This window comes from Sphaerodactylus townsendi, linkage group LG03, assembly GCF_021028975.2.
Source record: "Sphaerodactylus townsendi isolate TG3544 linkage group LG03, MPM_Stown_v2.3, whole genome shotgun sequence".
In the NCBI taxonomy this organism is placed as follows: domain Eukaryota; kingdom Metazoa; phylum Chordata; class Lepidosauria; order Squamata; family Sphaerodactylidae; genus Sphaerodactylus; species Sphaerodactylus townsendi.
Window position 1 is genome coordinate 179,211,381 of NC_059427.1, and position 21,422 is coordinate 179,232,802.

Here is a 21,422-nt window from a genome sequence, read left to right on the forward strand (position 1 = left end):
GGGGGGTGGGGGGGGGGGGGGGTGGGGGGGGGGGGGGGTGGGGGGGGGGGGGGGTGGGGGGGGGGGGGGGTGGGGGGGGGGGGGGGTGGGGGGGGGGGGGGGTGGGGGGGGGGGGGGGTGGGGGGGGGGGGGGGTGGGGGGGGGGGGGGGTGGGGGGGGGGGGGGGTGGGGGGGGGGGGGGGTGGGGGGGGGGGGGGGTGGGGGGGGGGGGGGGTGGGGGGGGGGGGGGGTGGGGGGGGGGGGGGGTGGGGGGGGGGGGGGGTGGGGGGGGGGGGGGGTGGGGGGGGGGGGGGGTGGGGGGGGGGGGGGGTGGGGGGGGGGGGGGGTGGGGGGGGGGGGGGGTGGGGGGGGGGGGGGGTGGGGGGGGGGGGGGGTGGGGGGGGGGGGGGGTGGGGGGGGGGGGGGGTGGGGGGGGGGGGGGGTGGGGGGGGGGGGGGGTGGGGGGGGGGGGGGGTGGGGGGGGGGGGGGGTGGGGGGGGGGGGGGGTGGGGGGGGGGGGGGGTGGGGGGGGGGGGGGGTGGGGGGGGGGGGGGGTGGGGGGGGGGGGGGGTGGGGGGGGGGGGGGGTGGGGGGGGGGGGGGGTGGGGGGGGGGGGGGGTGGGGGGGGGGGGGGGTGGGGGGGGGGGGGGGTGGGGGGGGGGGGGGGTGGGGGGGGGGGGGGGTGGGGGGGGGGGGGGGTGGGGGGGGGGGGGGGTGGGGGGGGGGGGGGGTGGGGGGGGGGGGGGGTGGGGGGGGGGGGGGGTGGGGGGGGGGGGGGGTGGGGGGGGGGGGGGGTGGGGGGGGGGGGGGGTGGGGGGGGGGGGGGGTGGGGGGGGGGGGGGGTGGGGGGGGGGGGGGGTGGGGGGGGGGGGGGGTGGGGGGGGGGGGGGGTGGGGGGGGGGGGGGGTGGGGGGGGGGGGGGGTGGGGGGGGGGGGGGGTGGGGGGGGGGGGGGGTGGGGGGGGGGGGGGGTGGGGGGGGGGGGGGGTGGGGGGGGGGGGGGGTGGGGGGGGGGGGGGGTGGGGGGGGGGGGGGGTGGGGGGGGGGGGGGGTGGGGGGGGGGGGGGGTGGGGGGGGGGGGGGGTGGGGGGGGGGGGGGGTGGGGGGGGGGGGGGGTGGGGGGGGGGGGGGGTGGGGGGGGGGGGGGGTGGGGGGGGGGGGGGGTGGGGGGGGGGGGGGGTGGGGGGGGGGGGGGGTGGGGGGGGGGGGGGGTGGGGGGGGGGGGGGGTGGGGGGGGGGGGGGGTGGGGGGGGGGGGGGGTGGGGGGGGGGGGGGGTGGGGGGGGGGGGGGGTGGGGGGGGGGGGGGGTGGGGGGGGGGGGGGGTGGGGGGGGGGGGGGGTGGGGGGGGGGGGGGGTGGGGGGGGGGGGGGGTGGGGGGGGGGGGGGGTGGGGGGGGGGGGGGGTGGGGGGGGGGGGGGGTGGGGGGGGGGGGGGGTGGGGGGGGGGGGGGGTGGGGGGGGGGGGGGGTGGGGGGGGGGGGGGGTGGGGGGGGGGGGGGGTGGGGGGGGGGGGGGGTGGGGGGGGGGGGGGGTGGGGGGGGGGGGGGGTGGGGGGGGGGGGGGGTGGGGGGGGGGGGGGGTGGGGGGGGGGGGGGGTGGGGGGGGGGGGGGGTGGGGGGGGGGGGGGGTGGGGGGGGGGGGGGGTGGGGGGGGGGGGGGGTGGGGGGGGGGGGGGGTGGGGGGGGGGGGGGGTGGGGGGGGGGGGGGGTGGGGGGGGGGGGGGGTGGGGGGGGGGGGGGGTGGGGGGGGGGGGGGGTGGGGGGGGGGGGGGGTGGGGGGGGGGGGGGGTGGGGGGGGGGGGGGGTGGGGGGGGGGGGGGGTGGGGGGGGGGGGGGGTGGGGGGGGGGGGGGGTGGGGGGGGGGGGGGGTGGGGGGGGGGGGGGGTGGGGGGGGGGGGGGGTGGGGGGGGGGGGGGGTGGGGGGGGGGGGGGGTGGGGGGGGGGGGGGGTGGGGGGGGGGGGGGGTGGGGGGGGGGGGGGGTGGGGGGGGGGGGGGGTGGGGGGGGGGGGGGGTGGGGGGGGGGGGGGGTGGGGGGGGGGGGGGGTGGGGGGGGGGGGGGGTGGGGGGGGGGGGGGGTGGGGGGGGGGGGGGGTGGGGGGGGGGGGGGGTGGGGGGGGGGGGGGGTGGGGGGGGGGGGGGGTGGGGGGGGGGGGGGGTGGGGGGGGGGGGGGGTGGGGGGGGGGGGGGGTGGGGGGGGGGGGGGGTGGGGGGGGGGGGGGGTGGGGGGGGGGGGGGGTGGGGGGGGGGGGGGGTGGGGGGGGGGGGGGGTGGGGGGGGGGGGGGGTGGGGGGGGGGGGGGGTGGGGGGGGGGGGGGGTGGGGGGGGGGGGGGGTGGGGGGGGGGGGGGGTGGGGGGGGGGGGGGGTGGGGGGGGGGGGGGGTGGGGGGGGGGGGGGGTGGGGGGGGGGGGGGGTGGGGGGGGGGGGGGGTGGGGGGGGGGGGGGGTGGGGGGGGGGGGGGGTGGGGGGGGGGGGGGGTGGGGGGGGGGGGGGGTGGGGGGGGGGGGGGGTGGGGGGGGGGGGGGGTGGGGGGGGGGGGGGGTGGGGGGGGGGGGGGGTGGGGGGGGGGGGGGGTGGGGGGGGGGGGGGGTGGGGGGGGGGGGGGGTGGGGGGGGGGGGGGGTGGGGGGGGGGGGGGGTGGGGGGGGGGGGGGGTGGGGGGGGGGGGGGGTGGGGGGGGGGGGGGGTGGGGGGGGGGGGGGGTGGGGGGGGGGGGGGGTGGGGGGGGGGGGGGGTGGGGGGGGGGGGGGGTGGGGGGGGGGGGGGGTGGGGGGGGGGGGGGGTGGGGGGGGGGGGGGGTGGGGGGGGGGGGGGGTGGGGGGGGGGGGGGGTGGGGGGGGGGGGGGGTGGGGGGGGGGGGGGGTGGGGGGGGGGGGGGGTGGGGGGGGGGGGGGGTGGGGGGGGGGGGGGGTGGGGGGGGGGGGGGGTGGGGGGGGGGGGGGGTGGGGGGGGGGGGGGGTGGGGGGGGGGGGGGGTGGGGGGGGGGGGGGGTGGGGGGGGGGGGGGGTGGGGGGGGGGGGGGGTGGGGGGGGGGGGGGGTGGGGGGGGGGGGGGGTGGGGGGGGGGGGGGGTGGGGGGGGGGGGGGGTGGGGGGGGGGGGGGGTGGGGGGGGGGGGGGGTGGGGGGGGGGGGGGGTGGGGGGGGGGGGGGGTGGGGGGGGGGGGGGGTGGGGGGGGGGGGGGGTGGGGGGGGGGGGGGGTGGGGGGGGGGGGGGGTGGGGGGGGGGGGGGGTGGGGGGGGGGGGGGGTGGGGGGGGGGGGGGGTGGGGGGGGGGGGGGGTGGGGGGGGGGGGGGGTGGGGGGGGGGGGGGGTGGGGGGGGGGGGGGGTGGGGGGGGGGGGGGGTGGGGGGGGGGGGGGGTGGGGGGGGGGGGGGGTGGGGGGGGGGGGGGGTGGGGGGGGGGGGGGGTGGGGGGGGGGGGGGGTGGGGGGGGGGGGGGGTGGGGGGGGGGGGGGGTGGGGGGGGGGGGGGGTGGGGGGGGGGGGGGGTGGGGGGGGGGGGGGGTGGGGGGGGGGGGGGGTGGGGGGGGGGGGGGGTGGGGGGGGGGGGGGGTGGGGGGGGGGGGGGGTGGGGGGGGGGGGGGGTGGGGGGGGGGGGGGGTGGGGGGGGGGGGGGGTGGGGGGGGGGGGGGGTGGGGGGGGGGGGGGGTGGGGGGGGGGGGGGGTGGGGGGGGGGGGGGGTGGGGGGGGGGGGGGGTGGGGGGGGGGGGGGGTGGGGGGGGGGGGGGGTGGGGGGGGGGGGGGGTGGGGGGGGGGGGGGGTGGGGGGGGGGGGGGGTGGGGGGGGGGGGGGGTGGGGGGGGGGGGGGGTGGGGGGGGGGGGGGGTGGGGGGGGGGGGGGGTGGGGGGGGGGGGGGGTGGGGGGGGGGGGGGGTGGGGGGGTGGGGGGGGGGGGGGGGGGGGGGGTGGGGGGGGGGGGGGGTGGGGGGGGGGGGGGGGGGGGGGGGGGGGGGCGGGGAGGGGGGGGGGGGGGTGGGGGGGGGGGGGGGGGGGGGTGGGGGGGGGTGGGGGGGGGGGGGGGGGGGGGGGGGGGGGGGTGGGGGGGGGGAGGGGGGGGGGGGGGGGGTGGGGGGGGGGGGGGGGGGGGGGGGGGGGGGGGTGGGGGAGGGGGGGGTGGGGGAGCCAGCATGGCCAATTGGCCATGCTGGCAGGGGCTGATGGGAATTGTAGTCCATAACATCTGGAGTGCCAAAGGTTCGCCACCACTGGCCTATACTATAGCCCCGTGATGGCGAACCTATGGCACGGGTGCCAGAGATGGCACTTGGAGCCCTCTCTGTGGGCACACACACACAGAGTTCGTCATGAAGGGGGCGGAAAATCACCCCCCCACACACACACACATATCTAGGCTGGCCTGGGCCACTGAGCATGACATGTGCGCATCGTGGTGAGCAGGGAAGACTGGCAGGCCTGGTGCCTGTGCTCCGGGTGGCTTCTGCCCGAGGGTGTGTGTGTGCAGAGGAGGCAGAGATGCTAGAGAGGCACAGAGCGGTGCATGCAGGACTTGCTGGAAGCTAGAGCAGGCTGGCCCCTGTTCGAGCGGGTGGGGCAGAGGAAGAGGGAGCCAACCGGTTTTTTCTAAACTAAAACCTCAGCATTCAGGTTAAATTGCCGGGTTGGCACTTTGCGATAAATAACTGGGGTTTGGGTTGCAATTTGGGCACTCGGTCTCAAAAAGGTTCGCCATCACTGCTATAGCCTCAGGATTCTTCCAGCTCATTGTTTTGCAAGTGTAGATAAGGCCTTATTTTGGTTCAACAGCACAAGGGAGCCAGGACTAGCTTCAGCTCCCTGTTGCCGGTGTGTGTCTGTGTATACACATTCACACACACTTAAATATGAATACTTCATGCATTTTATTTTTTAAAAAGTTTTATTGCAGTACAATAATTTTAAAAAGAGGGACCAGCAGAGGCAATACCTAGGGAAAATGTAACCTGATTAAAATCGAAGTTCCCCCACCACCGCCACATGGGCGGTCGCCCTTCCCCACCATGACCAGACAACTTTTTCCGGACCAGGTCATGAAGTCAGTGTATGGACCTGGGGGGAAGGAGGAAGGCGGGCGATTTTTCTGCCCCCACGTGACTAAATGGCCACACCAGAGATATGTTTTAAAAATATAATGGCATTTCAACAGTGCAATCCTAAACATATTTATATACCCTTTCTTAGAAGCCAGCTGAACTCGATAGGTTTAGAAGGGCTTAACTTCTAAGAATTGTGTAGTATACTGGCTGGGTTGACTATGGTTGCCAACCTACATGTAGGGTGTGGAGTTGTCCCAGAATCACAGCTGATCTCCAGACTACAGAGATCAGCTCCCTTAGAGAAAATGGCGGCTTGGTAGGGTGGGCTCTGGAGCATCACGTGCCTGCTGAGGACTCACTCTCACACTCTCACACTCTCTCTCTCTCCCCTCTCTCCCTCTCTCTCTCCCTCTCTCTCCCCCTCTCTCCCCCCTCTCTTCTTCTCTCTCTTCTTCTCTCTCTCCCTCTCTCTCTCTCTCCCCCTCTCTCCCCCTCTCTCTCCCTCTCTCTCTCTCCCCCTCTCTCCCTCTCTCTCTCCCTCTCTCTCTCCCTCTCTCTCTCCCCCTCTCTCCCCCCTCTCTCCCCCTCTCTCCCCCTCTCTCTTCCTCTCTCTCTTCCTTCTCTCTCCCTCTCTCTCCCCCTCTCTCCCCCTCTCTCCCCACCTCTCTCTCCCTCTCTCTCTCCCTCTCTCTCTTCCTCTCTCTCTCCCTCCCCCTCTCCCCCCCTCTCCCCCCCTCTTTCCCTCTCCCCTCCCCCCCCAGGCTTTGCCCAAAGTCACAGGAATTTCCCAACCTAGCACTAGCAACCCTAGGATACAATTCTGATCACGATGATATTCAATGGTTGTCCTGTCCAAACAGGAGCCATCTCACAAAAGGTGCCCAGGTCTTCTGCTTTCACATGCCACAAGTGGGGAAAGACGGGTCAAAAGAAGGGAACAAAGAGTGGTGTGCCTGGTGGCGCGCGCCTGTAATCCCAGTTGCTGGGGAAAATGCGGCCGGCGGATGGTGTGAGCTTAGGAGTTCTGGGTGCAGCAGGCTATGCCGATTGGGTGTCTGCACTAAGTTTGGCATCAACATGCTGAGCCGCAGGGAGCTGCAGCCTGCCAGGTTGCCCAGGGAAGGGTGAACAGGCCCAGGTTGGAGGCTCCCGTGCTGATCAGTAGTGGGATCACGCCTGTGAATGGCCACTGCTGTGTGACCTGGGCATGACAGCGAGACACAGGCTCTATCTCAAAAAAAGAAGGGAACAAAGAAGAGAAAAGAAAGAGGGTAGATGGATGGGGAAGAGCAGTCGTTCTAGTCAAGGACCTGAAGGACAAATGCCTTGTGGGTGAACAAGCAAGTCACAGCTTAAATGTGTCGGGCATCACAGCTGCCATGGTTAAACGTGTACTTCTATTGGCAAGCACACATTTGATGCTTTCTAATGGGTGCGACAGGAGCCCTTCAAATTTGCTACACCTTCAGGTAACTACCATCCCTATCCATTAGGTGGCGACAGAGGGCCGCCAGTGGGCACAGCCATTCCTTTTGTGCGATTTCGGTGGTTTGGCCACCCTTTTTAGACAATATAGAAATAGATGAAGAACATAGACGCTGCCCTCTCTACCCCCACAAAACACCTCCCCAACTCCTGCTTGAACTTCTCTTTTGCAGCTGTGCCACGAAATGATTGCTATATGTCTCTACGTACCTTAACCTTGGAAAGCGCTGCTCCCACCCCTCCCTTGTCCCTGTTTAGCACCTTGAGAAGCAGCTGGTATTTCATGATCCGCTGTACCGGCTTGATGAGCAGGTCATTGAGTTGCAGACGGTGTCCCAGTTCTTGCTTCAGTTCCTGGAAAAGAGAGAACAAATGATACAGCACAAATGGTGCTGGTGATAAAACCATCTGACCTTTAAAGCTCTCGCCCATTCTGCAGGGAATTTCTAACTTGCCTCCTACAGCAGAGCCAGAATCCTTTCCTGTGATTTCCAGGATCTTTGTAAGACTCTAAGAAAAGCTAGCTTACAGCTCATGGGCTCATGCCACACAGGGCCAAGGCCACACAGGAGTTCTGATGAACAAGTGTCTTGCAGTGTCAAAGGCTAACTAATTTTTATGCCACCACAAGCTTCTGTGGAATCCGTGGACTGAAGACTGACGTTTGAGCCGCGAAGTCCCTGGTTCAAATTTTACCACTATCTGTGACAAACTATCTGACATGGTAAACTGTCTGACAAAAGGAGCTTTGACTCTCAAAAGCTTATACCCCCAAAATCTTGCTGGTCTCTAAAGTGCTACTGGACTCAGATCTACTACTGCAGACTCTTGAAACCACTCCCTCCTATTACCACCATTACCTTATCTACAGAAGGAATTACCATAGCAAGATTTTACAATTAAACAGCTGAGCTACATTAAAATTCGGAGAAAGATCAATAACAGCCAATGGAAGAGAGACTAGGAGGGAAGGCAGTATGGTATAGGCTGCTTTGTCGGATCTCAGAAGATAAGCAGGAAGGAAGACCACCAAATAATACTCTACAGAAGAAGGCAATGGCAAACCACCTCTGCTTCTCACTTGCCATGAAAGCCCCTTGCCAGCTGCGACCTGACGGCACTTCACACACACGCATAAGAAAGACTATTTGTGTACCTGAAACTAGCCATCTTCAATTACTGCTAACTAGATGCTGCTTAGCCAACCCACATATTACAAAGTTCCTGGAGCCCAAACCCTGGTTGATGCCAGGCCCTTTATTATTACAAAGTGGCACCCATGAGGCCCAACAATGAGTAGCTGACCCCAAACACTGGAGCACTACAGCAAAGAGAAGTTTTACTGCACTGGCATAAATTTGCACATGGCTGACATTTAGGGCCTTTCCCCACTTACCTTAAGCCCCGCGCTACTCGAGGAGAGTAGCGCGGGGTCCCTCGGCACTCCCCACTGAGAGGGGCGTGACAAGCATAGCCCTTGGCAGCTGCTGCTGTCATTGCCCCTCAGCCCGAGGGAGCATTCCCACAGCTCTTTCAAAGGGCGCATGCTGGTGACCCCATGCAGTAGCGCGGGGTCGTAAGGAGACTCTCAGTGCGCGCCAGGGGATGCCAGCAGCTGGGAATTCAATGCGCGCAGCAACCCTTGGAAAAGTGTAAGTGGGGAAAGGGCCATAGATTAATGGCAACTATTCACTTCAATCATTTCCCTTTTCTGGAAAGCATCTCTAAGAAGCAAAAAACCTTTACCTGCTATTCGCTTTGAAGACTGTTGCAACATTTCAACTATCCTTCCAACAGATCTTAACTCAAAGTTATGTTTTAAAGAGCAGTATTAGGTTCTGTATTGATCCACATTTAGCTCTAGAACATAGGTGTGAAACTCGCGGCCCTCCAGATGTTATGGACTACAGTTCCCATCATTCCCTGCCAGCATCATGCTAGCAGGGGCTGCTGGGAACTGTAGTCCACAACATCTGGAGGGCCACGAGTTTGACACCTGTGCTCTAGAACCATAGATTGCAGATCCCTGATGAGGACCAGGGGCGTACCACCCAGGGGGACATATGGGGTCAAATCTCCCCAGGCTGTGGCCATTTAGCCACATGGGAGGAGTGGAAAATTGCCCCCCCCCACATCCCTCCTCCTTCCCCCCAGGGTCCATATACTGACCTCAAGGCTTGGTGCAAACAAAGTTGTTTGGTCATGGTGGGGGAGGGTGGCCGCCCATATGGGGGTGGGGGTGGAAAACTCAGATTTTGCACCAGTCTACATTTTTCCTTTGATGTCAGGCCAGACTGACCCTTCTGCCCTGTTCTCCACACAGTGGGAGCTGCAGGGTGAGTGAACATAAGGCATCCTGGGGATTAGGCACCCTAGGAGTTCAGCCACACCAACTCAGAAAGGGCTGTAGGAGATAGAGGCGGAGAAGTGTCAGAGGAGGAAAGAGATGTTGCGAAAGTTCTGCAGGAAGGAAAGAACAAAGCTCAGCAGAGCTGCGCAGCCTCTTACCTCAAAGTAGGTATCGATGAACTCGGAGACAATATGCTCAGATTTGGGTTTGTTCTGACAGTAAACAACATACATGTGCAAACGGCGCTCCTGCAACATGACAGGAATACAGTTCAGAGGAATGCTCATAGACAATGCACTCAGGGGTTAAACATAAGAACATAAGAAAGAGCCTGCTGGATCAGACCAGCTACTTGCAGTGGCCCACCAGGTGCCTTTGGGAGCTCACATGCGGGAGGTGAAAGCAATGGCCTTCTGCTGCTGCTGCTGCTGCTCCTGAGCACCTGGTCTGCTGAGGCATTTGCAATCTCAGATCAAGGAGGATCAAGATTGGTACCCATACATCGACTTCTCCATAAATCTGTCCAAGCCCCTTTTAAAGCTTTCCAGGTCAGTGGCCATCATCACCTCCTGTGGCAGCAGATTCCAAACACCAATCACGTCTTGTGTGAAGAAGTGTTTCCTTTTATTAGTCCTAATTCTCCCCGCCCCAGCACTTTCAATGTATGCCCCCTGGTTCTAGTATTGTGAGAGTTCTAGTATTGTGAGACAGGGGGGCTTTCCCCACTACAGAAGGGAGCTAAGGTCGACTCGGTTCCCTTCAGTGGAGAGCGATTCCAGGCTGTCCCCACAGCAACTGAGTTGGCTCCCTGGAACTGAGCTAAGTGGGCAGGATCATCTTGGTGCCTGTTTCGCTCCTCGATTGTGATTGGCGCTTGTGTTACGGCGGGAAATGGAAGCGTTCTTTTTTTTTACAGTTTTTACAGTTGACAGTTTACAGTTACATGCACTTTCTGCCCGCCACAACTCTCCCGTTCTGCGCATGCCACAAAAGCAGCTCGTGATTGGTTGAACGGATGAGGTGTCGTTTCGATGCTTCCCCACTTCGAAGCTTCGAAGTGGTATCGACCTTGTTCCGGCAGAAAAGTGTAGTTCATAACTGCGACAAGGATGTCGCAGTTCTGGGGGCGGGGGGGGGACTGAGACAAAACAATGTTGAGCTCGGTGGCAGTGGGGATTCACTGAGGGAGAAGTTCCAAGTCCTGGTTTAGCGCTGAACTATCTTAAACAAGATGTTAACTCTGAAGATCACCTCTTCACATGGACTGGGCAAGTTTGTACCAAGGGACAGAAATTGCAGGAAAAAAATGCCACAGCAACTGCAAACGCTGAGTGAGTTTTTTAACTCACAATTTTTCTGGGTACATTTTTTTAATGAGGGTGAAACTTATGTCTGATAAGTGGGCCAGATGTGAAAGGCAACAGATCTGCCTTACAATTTGTTCCCAGCATCTAGTAGTATTCAAGGGCAAGATGTCTTGGAACATGGAGGTTCCTTTAGAACAGGGGTAGGGAACCTGCGGCTCTCCAGATGTTCAGGAACTACAATTCCCATCAGCCCCTACCAGCATGGCCAATTGGCCATGCTGACAGAGGCTGATGGGAATTGTAGTTCCTGAACATCTGGAGAGCCGCAGGTTCCCTACCCCTGCTTTAGAAGAAGAAGAGTTTGGATTTACCCTGTTTCCCTGAAAATAAGACCTACCACCAAAATAAGCCCTAGCATGATTGTTCGGGATTTTTGGAGGATGCTTGAAATTTATGCCCCACTCCAAAAATAAGCCCTAGTTACAGATTCCCCAACGCAGCTGATCTGGTCACGTGGGGGGCACCAAATCATGGAAAAACATAAGCCATCCCCTGAAAATAAGCCCTAACGCATCTTTTGGAGCAAAAATTAATATAAGACCCTGTCTTATTTTTGGGGAAACAGGGTATACCCCCCTTTCTCTCCTGTAAGGAGACTCAAGGGGGCTTCCAAAGTTCTTTCCCATCTCCCCCCTCCCCACAACAAACACCTTGTAAGGTGGGTGTGGCTGAGAGAGCTCCAAAGAACTGTAACTAGCCCAAGGTCACCCAGCTGACATGTGTTGGAGTACACAAGCTAATCTGGTTCATCAGATAAGCCTCCACAGCTCAAGTGGCAGAGCAGGGAATCAAACCCGGCTCTCCAGATTAGAATGCAACTGCTCTTCACCATTACACCACACTGGCTCTCTTTAGCCATCCTGGGCCAGCTTGGCAGCTTCCCCACCCTCTATTGAGCTGTGACAAAGGACTCACGTGCTTTATGAAAAGCTCAGCCAGTAGATCAGGGTCCTCCAGGCACTTCTCTAGCTGTTTGAGGAAGTAACTGGAAGGCAAGGACAGAAGGGAACAGAAGTAGTGTGAGATCCACAGGACAAGTTCTCTTGCTCTCCTGCCTGTACTTTATCCCAGGGTGGCCCAACTCCAAATGCTTCCCAGAGACGGCTTAAACATACTCTCATTTCTCCCAGGACTGGACAACAGTGAGGCAGAAGGGGAACACTGATTCTCCACTGATTTCCTGGATGGAGCCCCTCAGCTGGTCACTTTCACCCTGCTCATTTCACAGGGTCAGCTAATCCAAAAAGGTTTATCATCAAACCGCCCCCACCGAAAGAAGCCTTCCCCATAAGGACCCCATCCCAGGTCCTCAGAAACACGACAAGCCCTGCACCCAGGCGTGGGTGCTCACCCACTCACTCTTTGTGCCAGTCGTAGATCTGGTGGATATTCCCAAAGATTATCTTGTCCTTGCCCTTCATGCCCTCGGGGATGCCACGGGCCTTCATGGTCGCCATGTAGCCCTGTAGAAGTCAAAAGAGTTGACTATGGAAGCCGGGGTGCTTCCTCTTTCTGCCCTCAGACGCACCAAGAGGGAATGAGTTGGGGAGTGAATTAAGAGAACTGCTGGCAATTCCAGATTCTGGACAGGGTCGCTGAGCAGAGGGAGAAGTATGACAGAGGGACGGGAGCTCAGTAGGATGTAGTTCAGAGGGTGTCCAACTCTGGTGCTTCAGATGTTAATGAACTACACTAAAAAAATAAAAAAAAATTTTTTTTTAAACCTTTTTTTAAAAAGAGTTAAACGGGCTCTAATTACCCTAATAAAAGGAGGCTGGTTTCAAGCCCAGCAATAAAATTGTTAAAAGTTAAAAAAATACTAAAGCTAAACTAAATTAAAAGCCAACAATGGCTGAAATAATAGGTTTAAAAGTTTAGAAGCAAACTCAAATAACGCGAGGAGCCAGTAAATGGCGCCTTTGGCATGTTGCCATTAAGCATGAATGATAAAACAATTTTAGATTAAAAGAAGAGCTAGTAGATAAAAAGTGAGTGAGGTAAAATAACTTTGGAAAGCATGTAAAAGAAATGCGGAGAACTCGTCAGGGAAGCGACCCGCCGCGGAGCTTTGGCAGACGGAACCTAATGAACTACAATTCCCATCAGCCACTGCTGGCATGATGGGACTGATGGGAATTATAGTCCATTAACATCTGAAGCGCCATTGGCCATGCCAGCAGGGGCTGATGGGAATTGTAATCCATTAACATCTGAAGCGCCATTGGCCATGCCAGCAGGGGCTGATGGGAATTGTAATCCATTAACATCTGAAGCGCCAGAGTTGGACACCCCTGATGTAGTTGGAGTGAAACAGTATACTCATTCATCACGACTTTACCCATGGCTTTCAAACTGTATTTGGCTGTTCAGAAGCCAATGAGGGTTCCTTGGTGTGATACTTCCCTCACTGGGTCCCTCACTGAAGTGTCATCTGTTTCCCTGCCTCTCTTCATTAGCACTAACTGCGCTGCCATTAGCATCCCACTGAATCCGCATTTAGTTAAACCTAAGGCCGATTAGTATGAGCACTACCCCTGACACCTTTCACCTTTGGTTTCAGAAGAATTTTTCAGGGAGGCTGCGGAGGGCTCAGAGTGTGTAACATAGAATGAATAAGAACAAACTTCAGTTCAATACACAGAAAATCCTAACCTTTCCTAACCACTTTACAAAAAACCCAACTAAGGAAGCCAGCCTCCAGGTGGGGCTTGGGGATTACAGCTCGTCTCCAAACCACAAAGATCAGTTTACCTGGAGAAAATGGATGCTTCGGAGGATGGGCTCTGTGGCATTGTATCCCACTGAGGTTTCTTGTCCTCCCCAGGCTCCACCCCCAAAATTCCAGGAGTTTCCCAACCTGGATCAGGGAACCCTTTCCCCCATCCCCTACCTGTGGCCAGGAGGGGAACTGGCAGCCCGAAGCCTAGCTCTACCTGTCATTTTTTCTTATCCTCTCTCCTCTCTCCATTCATCCATCTCTCCCCAATCAGAACACTTTGCTCTCTCTCTCTCTCTCTCTCTCTCTCTCTCTCTCTCTCTCTCACTCACTCACTTTTGTTCTTTCTCCCATCCCCTTTCATTCTGTCACTTATAGAGCAAAATGCAGAGTTATTTGATGGGCAGAGGCCCTTTCCCCACTTTCCTTAAGCCCCGCGCTACTCTCCTCAAGTAGCGCGGGGTCCAGCTCCCTTCCCCACTTCAGGGGCGGCGAGTACGCAGCCGCCCCGACGCTGCCTCTCTCCCACCCCCTCGACGCACGGAATTCCTGGCGCCTTTTGAAATGGCGCCTTTTGATGACCCCGCACAGAGCGCGGGGTCATGGGGAAGCCAGGGCGCACGCCAGGAATTGCGCGCACCGGGAATTGCCCGCAGCAAACCTCGGGCAAAGGTGAGTGGGGAAAGGGCCTTAGACTGGAGCACAGGTGTCAAACTCACGGCCCTCCAGATGTTATGGACTACAGTTCCCATCATCCCCTGCCAGCATGATGCTGGCAGGGGATGACGGAAACTGTAGTCCATAACATCTGGAGGGCCACGAATTTGACACCTATGGACTGGAGTAACCGCATAGGATTGATCTGTAATTAGCTACTTCAATCTTCTTCACAGACACATACTTTCCACGCCTCCCAGCCAACACACTTACCTATCTACCTATCAAGAGCCACATACCGCAACGACAACCTTATGAAATGATCTACCAACCTTATATACACTGCATCACACCCAGCTAGTACAGCCAAGCTTTCTGCCCTTCGTTCGCTATCTCTCTCTCAAATGCACAGCTGCGTGGGACCTTCTGGGCATGCCATGCATTCACAGCCCATTCAGGAGGATGAGGAAGTGCACCCCAGGTGAACTGAGATGTAGAGCACCCTCTGCATGATGCATGAGGTTAATTGACAGATGCGGAAAAGTTTCCCTGAAGATAGAAAACTGCTGAGCTGTAGAGCCAAAAACTGCTGAGCTGTAGAGCCAAAAAAGAGGTGCTTGCATGACAAGCCATATAAATCCAAAATACGGCACTAAAGAAATCCAGATCTTACATCCAGAATGTGTTCCAGTGGTGGCACTTCCAGTGGTTCCATCTATGGCACTCCAGACGTTCATGGACTACAATTCCTATCAACCCCTGCCAGCATGGCCAATTGGGAATTGTAGTCCATGAACATCTGGAGTGCCATAGATTTGCCACCACGGTGTTATGCAAAGCCAATTTAAAATGAGCTTCACTTGCATGCTTCATATTGATACCCCCCCCCCAAGTATTGCAGGGCTGTAGCTAAATATGGGGGGGGGGGCAGGAAGAGAGAAAAAACTGGGTCCCCTGGGGATATTCTAAGCCCCTTTGTTGAATTTTCAGAAGCATTAAAAAAAGACAAAAGAAAAAAACTCAAGTCCCTGATCGTTTTACTTCCTATTGATCCGGTTTTATGTAATATTAGGAGAGGCATGCTGGCAGGTATTTTCACCATTTCTTTAAGAAGACGTATACCTGCTCCCACCTCACAGTAATGACCCGTTATATTTCCTTCCATCGCTCTTGTATCGATCCATGAAGCAGGCAGCATTTCATTGCTAAAAAAAACAACCCCATTGTGGCTGCCTTTATTTCACAAACTAGGAGAGTGAGCATTGATGTTTGTTGACTCTGTAACAAACCGGTGAGGGAATGCAATTTTCTAGCTCGAAAATGTAGCGGTGGGCGCTCTGCAATCATTTTGGCCATTTCACTAAAATAAAATTGCATTAAGTAACTTGTGGGGTGTGCAGGGGCTCACGGGGACATGTGGGGTCATGTGTCCCCAGGCTCATGCCAGCTGGACAGGTGGGGGCAGAGAATCATCTCGCAGCCCCGGCCTGCCTCCCCTCAGCCCCGGCCTGCCACTCCCTCAGCCAGCGGAGCCTCCAGCTGAAGGAGCAGCCTGGCAGAGCCAGGCCAAGGGGCAGCCCATAACAGGCAAGTAAAGTAAGTGGGGCGGGGGTGAGGGGCGCCCAGAGCAGGTGTTGCCCCAGGCACCATTTTCCCTCCCCCCCCACGCCTCTGGGAGTGGTGGCGAACCTTTGGCACTCCAGATGTTATGGACTACAATTCCCACCAGCTCCTACAATTGGCCATGCTGGCAGGGGCTGATGGGAATTGTAGTCCATAACATCTGGAGTGCCAAAGGTTCCCTACCACGGCCTAGGCTATATATTTATTTACGCTTACGATACCCCGGCCTGCAGTGTCCATCTTTCAATATCAACATCACAGCATTTCCGGCTATGGGCCTGCGGCATTGGGGATCCTCCTCATTTTGTAATGGCTTGGCAGCATGTATTGCGACAATCAGAAAAAGCCGAAAGCTGTCCCAAAGCCTTGATTTTGGATCAAAAAGTACACTTGAAATGTGAAAATACAGTAAGGGGCGCTTAAGGGACCGTTTGAAACATATAAATACGCAATTGCAGATGCTCCAAGTATAACACAGATTAGAAGAGGTACAAACATGCTCAGCGGTCAGCCAATGGAGTTAAACAACAGAGGCGAGAAAGCTATAAAAGGCAAGATGACTTTCATTATTATTATTTTTTTAAAAGGCAGAAGCCTTGCCCAAGTGAAAAAAGTACAAATTCTGGCAAACCAAATATAGACCGACAATATGGCAAGGCATTGAGGAATCTGAAGTGCAGACTGCTCCAGATCTGTTTTGCTTTTCTTTTTTAAAGTAACAACCCTTCTTAAAAGTTACTTTTCCAATTAAAAGTGGGGCCGTTACACGAGAAAGGCAGACAGAAGAGCTGTTAAGGGAGACAGGGAAACTGAACTGGTAGGGTAAGCTGACCATCCGTCCCGCTTTTGGCGGGACATTCACGCCTTGAAAGAACTTGTCCCGCGTCCCGCAAGTTTTCCCCAATGTCCCGGGTTTTGGAAGGCTGCCGCACTGCCTTCTGGGGCGCAAGGCAGTGCGGCAGCCTCCTGCGCGGCCACAGGAGCGCACTGCCTTCTGGGGCGCTGCTGTTTCCCGCCCTGTCACAGAGGCATGGCCTTCTGGGGCGCTGCCGTTTCCAGCCCTGTGACAGGGTGGGAAACGGCAGCGCCCCAGAAGGCAGTGCGCCCCGTGTGTGCGTGCGAGTGTGTGTGGCTGCACGAGTGTGTGTGCGCGAGTGTGTGTGGCTCCGTGTGTGTGTGCGAGTGTGTGTGGCTGCGCGAGTGTGTGCGCGCGAGTGTGTGGGGCTCCGTGTGTGCGCGCGAGTGTGCGCTCTGTGTGTCTGTGCGAGTGTGTGTGGCTGCGCGAGTGCGTGTGTGTGTGCGCGCGAGCACGGGGGGCTGCCCGCCCGTCCCGGTTCTTGAAGGTGACCATCTGGTCACCTTATGGTAGGGGCTGTTTGAAGGTGCAGGAGACGTCGGTACCTATGCCTAAATCAGCGTGATTTAATAACAGAAAAGGAGTGCAGGCCTCCAAGCCTGGCGGCATTCACCCAGAAGTTTTGAAAGGACAGGCGAGGGCTGCAGAGCTGAAATATATAAGGTCCCTGCAGTTCGCTTCTTTTCCAGACAGCTTGGCAAGAGGCCGGCATCACACTCATGTTTTTTAAAAAGGCGTGGAGGCAGAGGTGGGATCCAGCAGGTTCTCACCAGTTCCCGAGAGTGGGTTACTAATTATTTGTGTGAGCTGAAAGGGGGTTACTAATTGGGTCCGCTTTCCCGTCTCCACGCCCTCGCCTCCCCGAGAGGCATCCTGCCTTTGAACATGAAGGTTCCATATAGCACTTGCGACTAATAATGTAACTCCCTGAACTGGGTTAATCCCTTTCAGGTACTGCAATTCATGGATTCTCAGCCTTTCGTACCTTTTATCTCACCAGTCTCTATCAAAGAACCTGTGTGTTTCACCATTGCTGTGTTCAGATTTGTGAGTTGGGGCATTTTCTATAATGTGATGATGATTTAGAAATGACCTGGTGCAAAAAATTGGGGGGGGGGTCGTGGTGGGGTGGCTGCCCATGGGGGGGCACCAACTCAGGTTTTGCCCAGGGCTCAGGTTTGCCTAGGTACGCCTCTGCCCCCTTTGCTGAGGGGGGCTGGCGAGGGAACCTGTTACTAAAATTTTGGGATCCCACCACTGCGTGGAGGGTAGGGGGAGATCCAGGAAATTACAAGCCCTGTTTCCAGGTGGCTGGAAAGCAATATTAAGGCTACAATGGTGAAATATGTAGAATGACAATCCTTGCTGAGGAGGAATTTGCCAAGGGAAGTTTTATCTCACCAACCTTTTAGAGTTCTGTGAGGTATAGATGCCTCAGTGGACACTGTATACTCGGCTTTTTAAAAAGCATGTAGCAAAGTCCCTCACCAAAAAGTAATTTAACAATCACTGGATGAGAGAGAAGAGGTTTTTTTGGATATATATCCCCCCTTTCTCTCCTGCAGGAGACTCAAAGGGGCTGACAATCTCCTTGCCCTTCCCTCTCCCCCACAACAAACACCCTGTGAGGTGGGTGGGGCTGAGAGAGCTCCGAAAAGCTGTGACTAGCCCAAGGTCACCCAGCTGGCATGTGTGGGAGTGCACAGGCTAATCTGAATTCCCCAGATAAGCCTCCACAACTCAAACGGCAGAGCTGGGAATCAAACCCGGTTCCTCCAGATTCAGAGTGCACCTGCTCTTAGCCACTACGCCACTGCTGCTCCAAGAGAATACATTCACTAAGGGATTGGTTAGGAGACAGGGAGTAGAGGGAACGGGTATCCAAACAGTTTTCACAGTGGAAGGAAATAAACCACAGAGCTTCCCAGAGATGGAACTCTGTGCCCTTCGACTTGTTCATAAATGACATGGCATCACAGGTGAATGCCGAAGTGGCAGAGATAGCAGATAACATTAAATTATTCAGGACAGGGAAAATCTCAAGCAGACTGTGGAAAATGCCACAGCATGTGTAACCCCCATGCCCAGAATGGGTTGAACCAGTAAGGGGGTGGAGACTCAGAGCAGCAGAAAGGCTGCAGAGCTCTTTGGAGAAGACAAGGCTACCAGACTCGGACCTTGGTTGTATAAGCCCTTGACACCTTGTTAAGGTAAACTGCAATATTGTTGGGAACTACTGGGAAGGTAGTTTATTTTTGCTATGTTGTAAATGTTGGAGTTTATTGTTTCAGGGTTTCTTTTTGTGGTTGTAATGGGTGAGAGTTCTCCTGGAAACCTTCATCATGTTGCATCCTGTTCATCAAGCCCTTGGAGTCTTCAGGAGCCAACCCACTTGCAAAGAAGAATTGGACTTGGCAGTATCAGTAGACTGTAACTAGAAGGACTTGAAATGCAACCTGAACAGGACCTTGAATTGTAATGTTAAATGTTGATGTTTAATGTTATTTGTAAGAGAAGTAAACTGTTTTGTTTAAATTTGGTTCTTTGCAACTCCTTCCAAGTACTGCCCCACAGAACCCACAAGCTGAGGTTACACATGCATCTCAGCAACAAAATGACAGATGCAGTTCATTAAGGCTAATTGTAAAAGTGACACACGTCGGGACAGGAAACTTAAACTCACATATACATAGATGAGGTCTAAACTGACTGAAATAATTCAGGACAGTGGCCTTGGAGTCATAAAACAGTCCGGTTATCCTCAACCACAGGCAGGGCTTTTTTTTGCCCCTGGCCCCAGCCTGGTGGAATCAGTGGCATAGCTAGCACGGGGCAGGGGGTTGCGCGTTGCACCGGGCCCACTCCTGGGGGGCAGCAAAAATGTATTTTTGATATTTTTAGTGTTTTTACTTTGTCGGCCAGCAGGGAGTGCAGTTTTTAGGATAGCAGCACCACAATTTCAGGATTTCGTCTGGCAACACTCCTGATGATACCAACCAAGTTTGGTGAAGTTTGGTTCAGGGGGTCCAAAGTTATGGACCCCCAAAGAAGGTGCCCCATCCCCCATTGTTTCCAATGGGAGCTAATAGTAGATGGGGCTACCTTTTGATGGTCCATAACTTTGGACCCCCTGAACCAAACTTCACAAAACCTGGAAAGTATCATCAGGAGAGTCTCCTAAAGATACCCTGAAATTTTGATACTGCTAGCCTAAAAACTGCGCCCCCTGAAGGCCGAAAACTGAAAAAGCACTAAAAAATACAAAAAACACAAACGAACATGGGGGGCAGCAAACTCCGATTTTGCAACGGGCTCCATTTCCCCTAGCTACGCCTCTGGGTGGAATTCTCTGTCGAACGAGACCAGCGCCATGCAGGATCTAGCTCAGTTCCACAGGGCCTGCGATATGGAGCTGTTCCACCAAGCCTATGTTTGAAGGCCGCAACGGTCTTTCCATCTTAAGCTGGTCTCTTCTTTTTCAGCCTGTTTCCATTTTTTTCAGTCTCGTTTGTTTGCGTCGCTTCTCGTCTGCTGTTTTTTGTTCTGCTCTGGTTTCGATGGCGGTTGATTAGTGGTGATTTTGGAAGCAATGCTGTCATCCCAACCCTTGTCAAAATGTATTTAGAAGACTGGCATTTTATCAGTTCTTTAAGACATTGTTTTAATTGTTTATTTATGGTTGTTCATTCGTGGAGACAGCGGTGTACAAGCCAAATAAATAATAATAATAATAATTAAAATAAATGAACAGGGCTAATTCAGTATTTAGAAATTATTAGGAAAAGGACTAACCCTATAGATGTCCATTGAGGTCCGGCCAACATTTATTTATAATACGTTATACTTCTGGAAACAGCTGCCGGATCTCAGCGAGGAATATCAGAGGCCCTGAGACAGAAAGGGGCATGTGTGGGATTTGAAGCACCATCCTTACAGGGAAGGACACACAGTTTAAACCTCATCTATGTGTACGTGTACCCTATCGTTCCTTGGGAGATTTTTCTTTAGGAAAAAAAAGATCACTTAAAAGACAACAAGCCTGAGGTTTATAAAACTATGGTTCGGAAAGAATGAAATGGGGGGAAATCATTCTCAAGACACCAGAACTTGAGGTCATCCAATAAAATTGATTGACAGCAAGTCTGCTATAAAAAAGGGGGGGAAATGTTTCTTAGTGCATAATTAGCTTGTGGAACTCATTGCCATGGGATGGGGTGGCGGCTGCTAGCTTTTAAAAACCCTCGGGACATATGTGCCTATTGTACATGTAAACAAGATGGTTACGGGAAAACACTGGATGGACATTAGTGCAGCCTTTTGACTTGAGGAGGTTTATGATGGTGTCTGATAGCCACTGGAAGAAACGACAATGCAGGGCTAGCTAGGCCCTTCATCTGATCCAGCCAAGCAAATCTGTAAGGTTTTTATATTCTTTTGAGGGTCACTCCCCACTCACCATAAGCCGCGGGGTCACCTCTGTAAAAGACGCGGGGATCCCGGACGTTCCCCACATCACCGGCGCTCACTGCGCAGCTGCCTGGAATTTGCCGCTCTCCCACCGCCTTGCCGCACGGCAAATTAGGTCCTCTACGAAGAGGAACATTTTCAAAAACCCCGCGGCAAGGAGGTGGAAGAGCAGCAAAGACTCCTCCAGTGAACTGACAGAAAAGAAATCCCTCTTTGCCTCCATCTTGTCTCAGGCTGGTGCAGGAGCGCTCGGAGGGGCTGAACGGCAGCTCGGCGGGGGGCCGCCTCTCACAGCTCTCGTCGCTGAACCAGGCGGCTGCCTACTCGTCGGCGCCACCACTGTGCCACACGTGGCGGCGGCGGCGGCGGCAGCAGCTCGGGGGCCCTCCTCCTGCACACAGCCAGGCAGGCCGTGCCTTCCTTCCGTCCCTCCTCTTCCTTCCCCAGCCTGCCCCAGTGCACATTTTTCACTGGCAACGAGGAAGGTGGAAGGAGGTCTGGGGAGCGCTTCTCCCTCGGCGCCAGTTCCTCTTGCCTAAGCCAGGGAGCGAGTGGGAAACAAATGTCTCCGTGGTCAAAAGCCACGGAGGCTTTTCCAGGCGGGGGCGCTGCGGGGTTGCACAGTAAGAGGTGAGTGGGGAGTGGCCCTGAGTGGCATCAAGGACAAATAGGAATATAATGTCATGGAAAATGTGGGGAAGGGGAATGTACCCACATAAAGCAAAGATATTCTTTTGTTTGGAAACTGGAACCTTCTGCACGCATTGCGACAAGCATGTTTTTAATAGGTGCAAGGACTAGAAATATGGTTTTAATTTTTTAAAAAAAAAACACCCTGAAACATATTAGAGGACTCCCAATTGCATTCTTAACCAAGCTTCCATACAGAATTTCAC

At 57.9% G+C, this 21,422-nt stretch overlaps 1 protein-coding gene across 1 annotated transcript in view; it reads right to left on the reverse strand.

The window, feature by feature from the left end:
- Positions 1-21,422, reverse strand: part of ARHGEF25 (Rho guanine nucleotide exchange factor 25) — a 114,892-nt gene that overhangs the window by 13,076 nt on the left and 80,394 nt on the right. Inside the window, exons 7-10 of the mRNA XM_048487628.1 lie at positions 11,567-11,670; positions 11,123-11,192; positions 8,999-9,088; positions 6,701-6,844 (exon numbers count right to left, since the gene is read on the reverse strand). Of these exons, the coding sequence (XP_048343585.1) occupies positions 6,701-6,844; positions 8,999-9,088; positions 11,123-11,192; positions 11,567-11,670 (408 nt within the window). The remainder of the gene's footprint in view (positions 1-6,700; positions 6,845-8,998; positions 9,089-11,122; positions 11,193-11,566; positions 11,671-21,422) is intronic.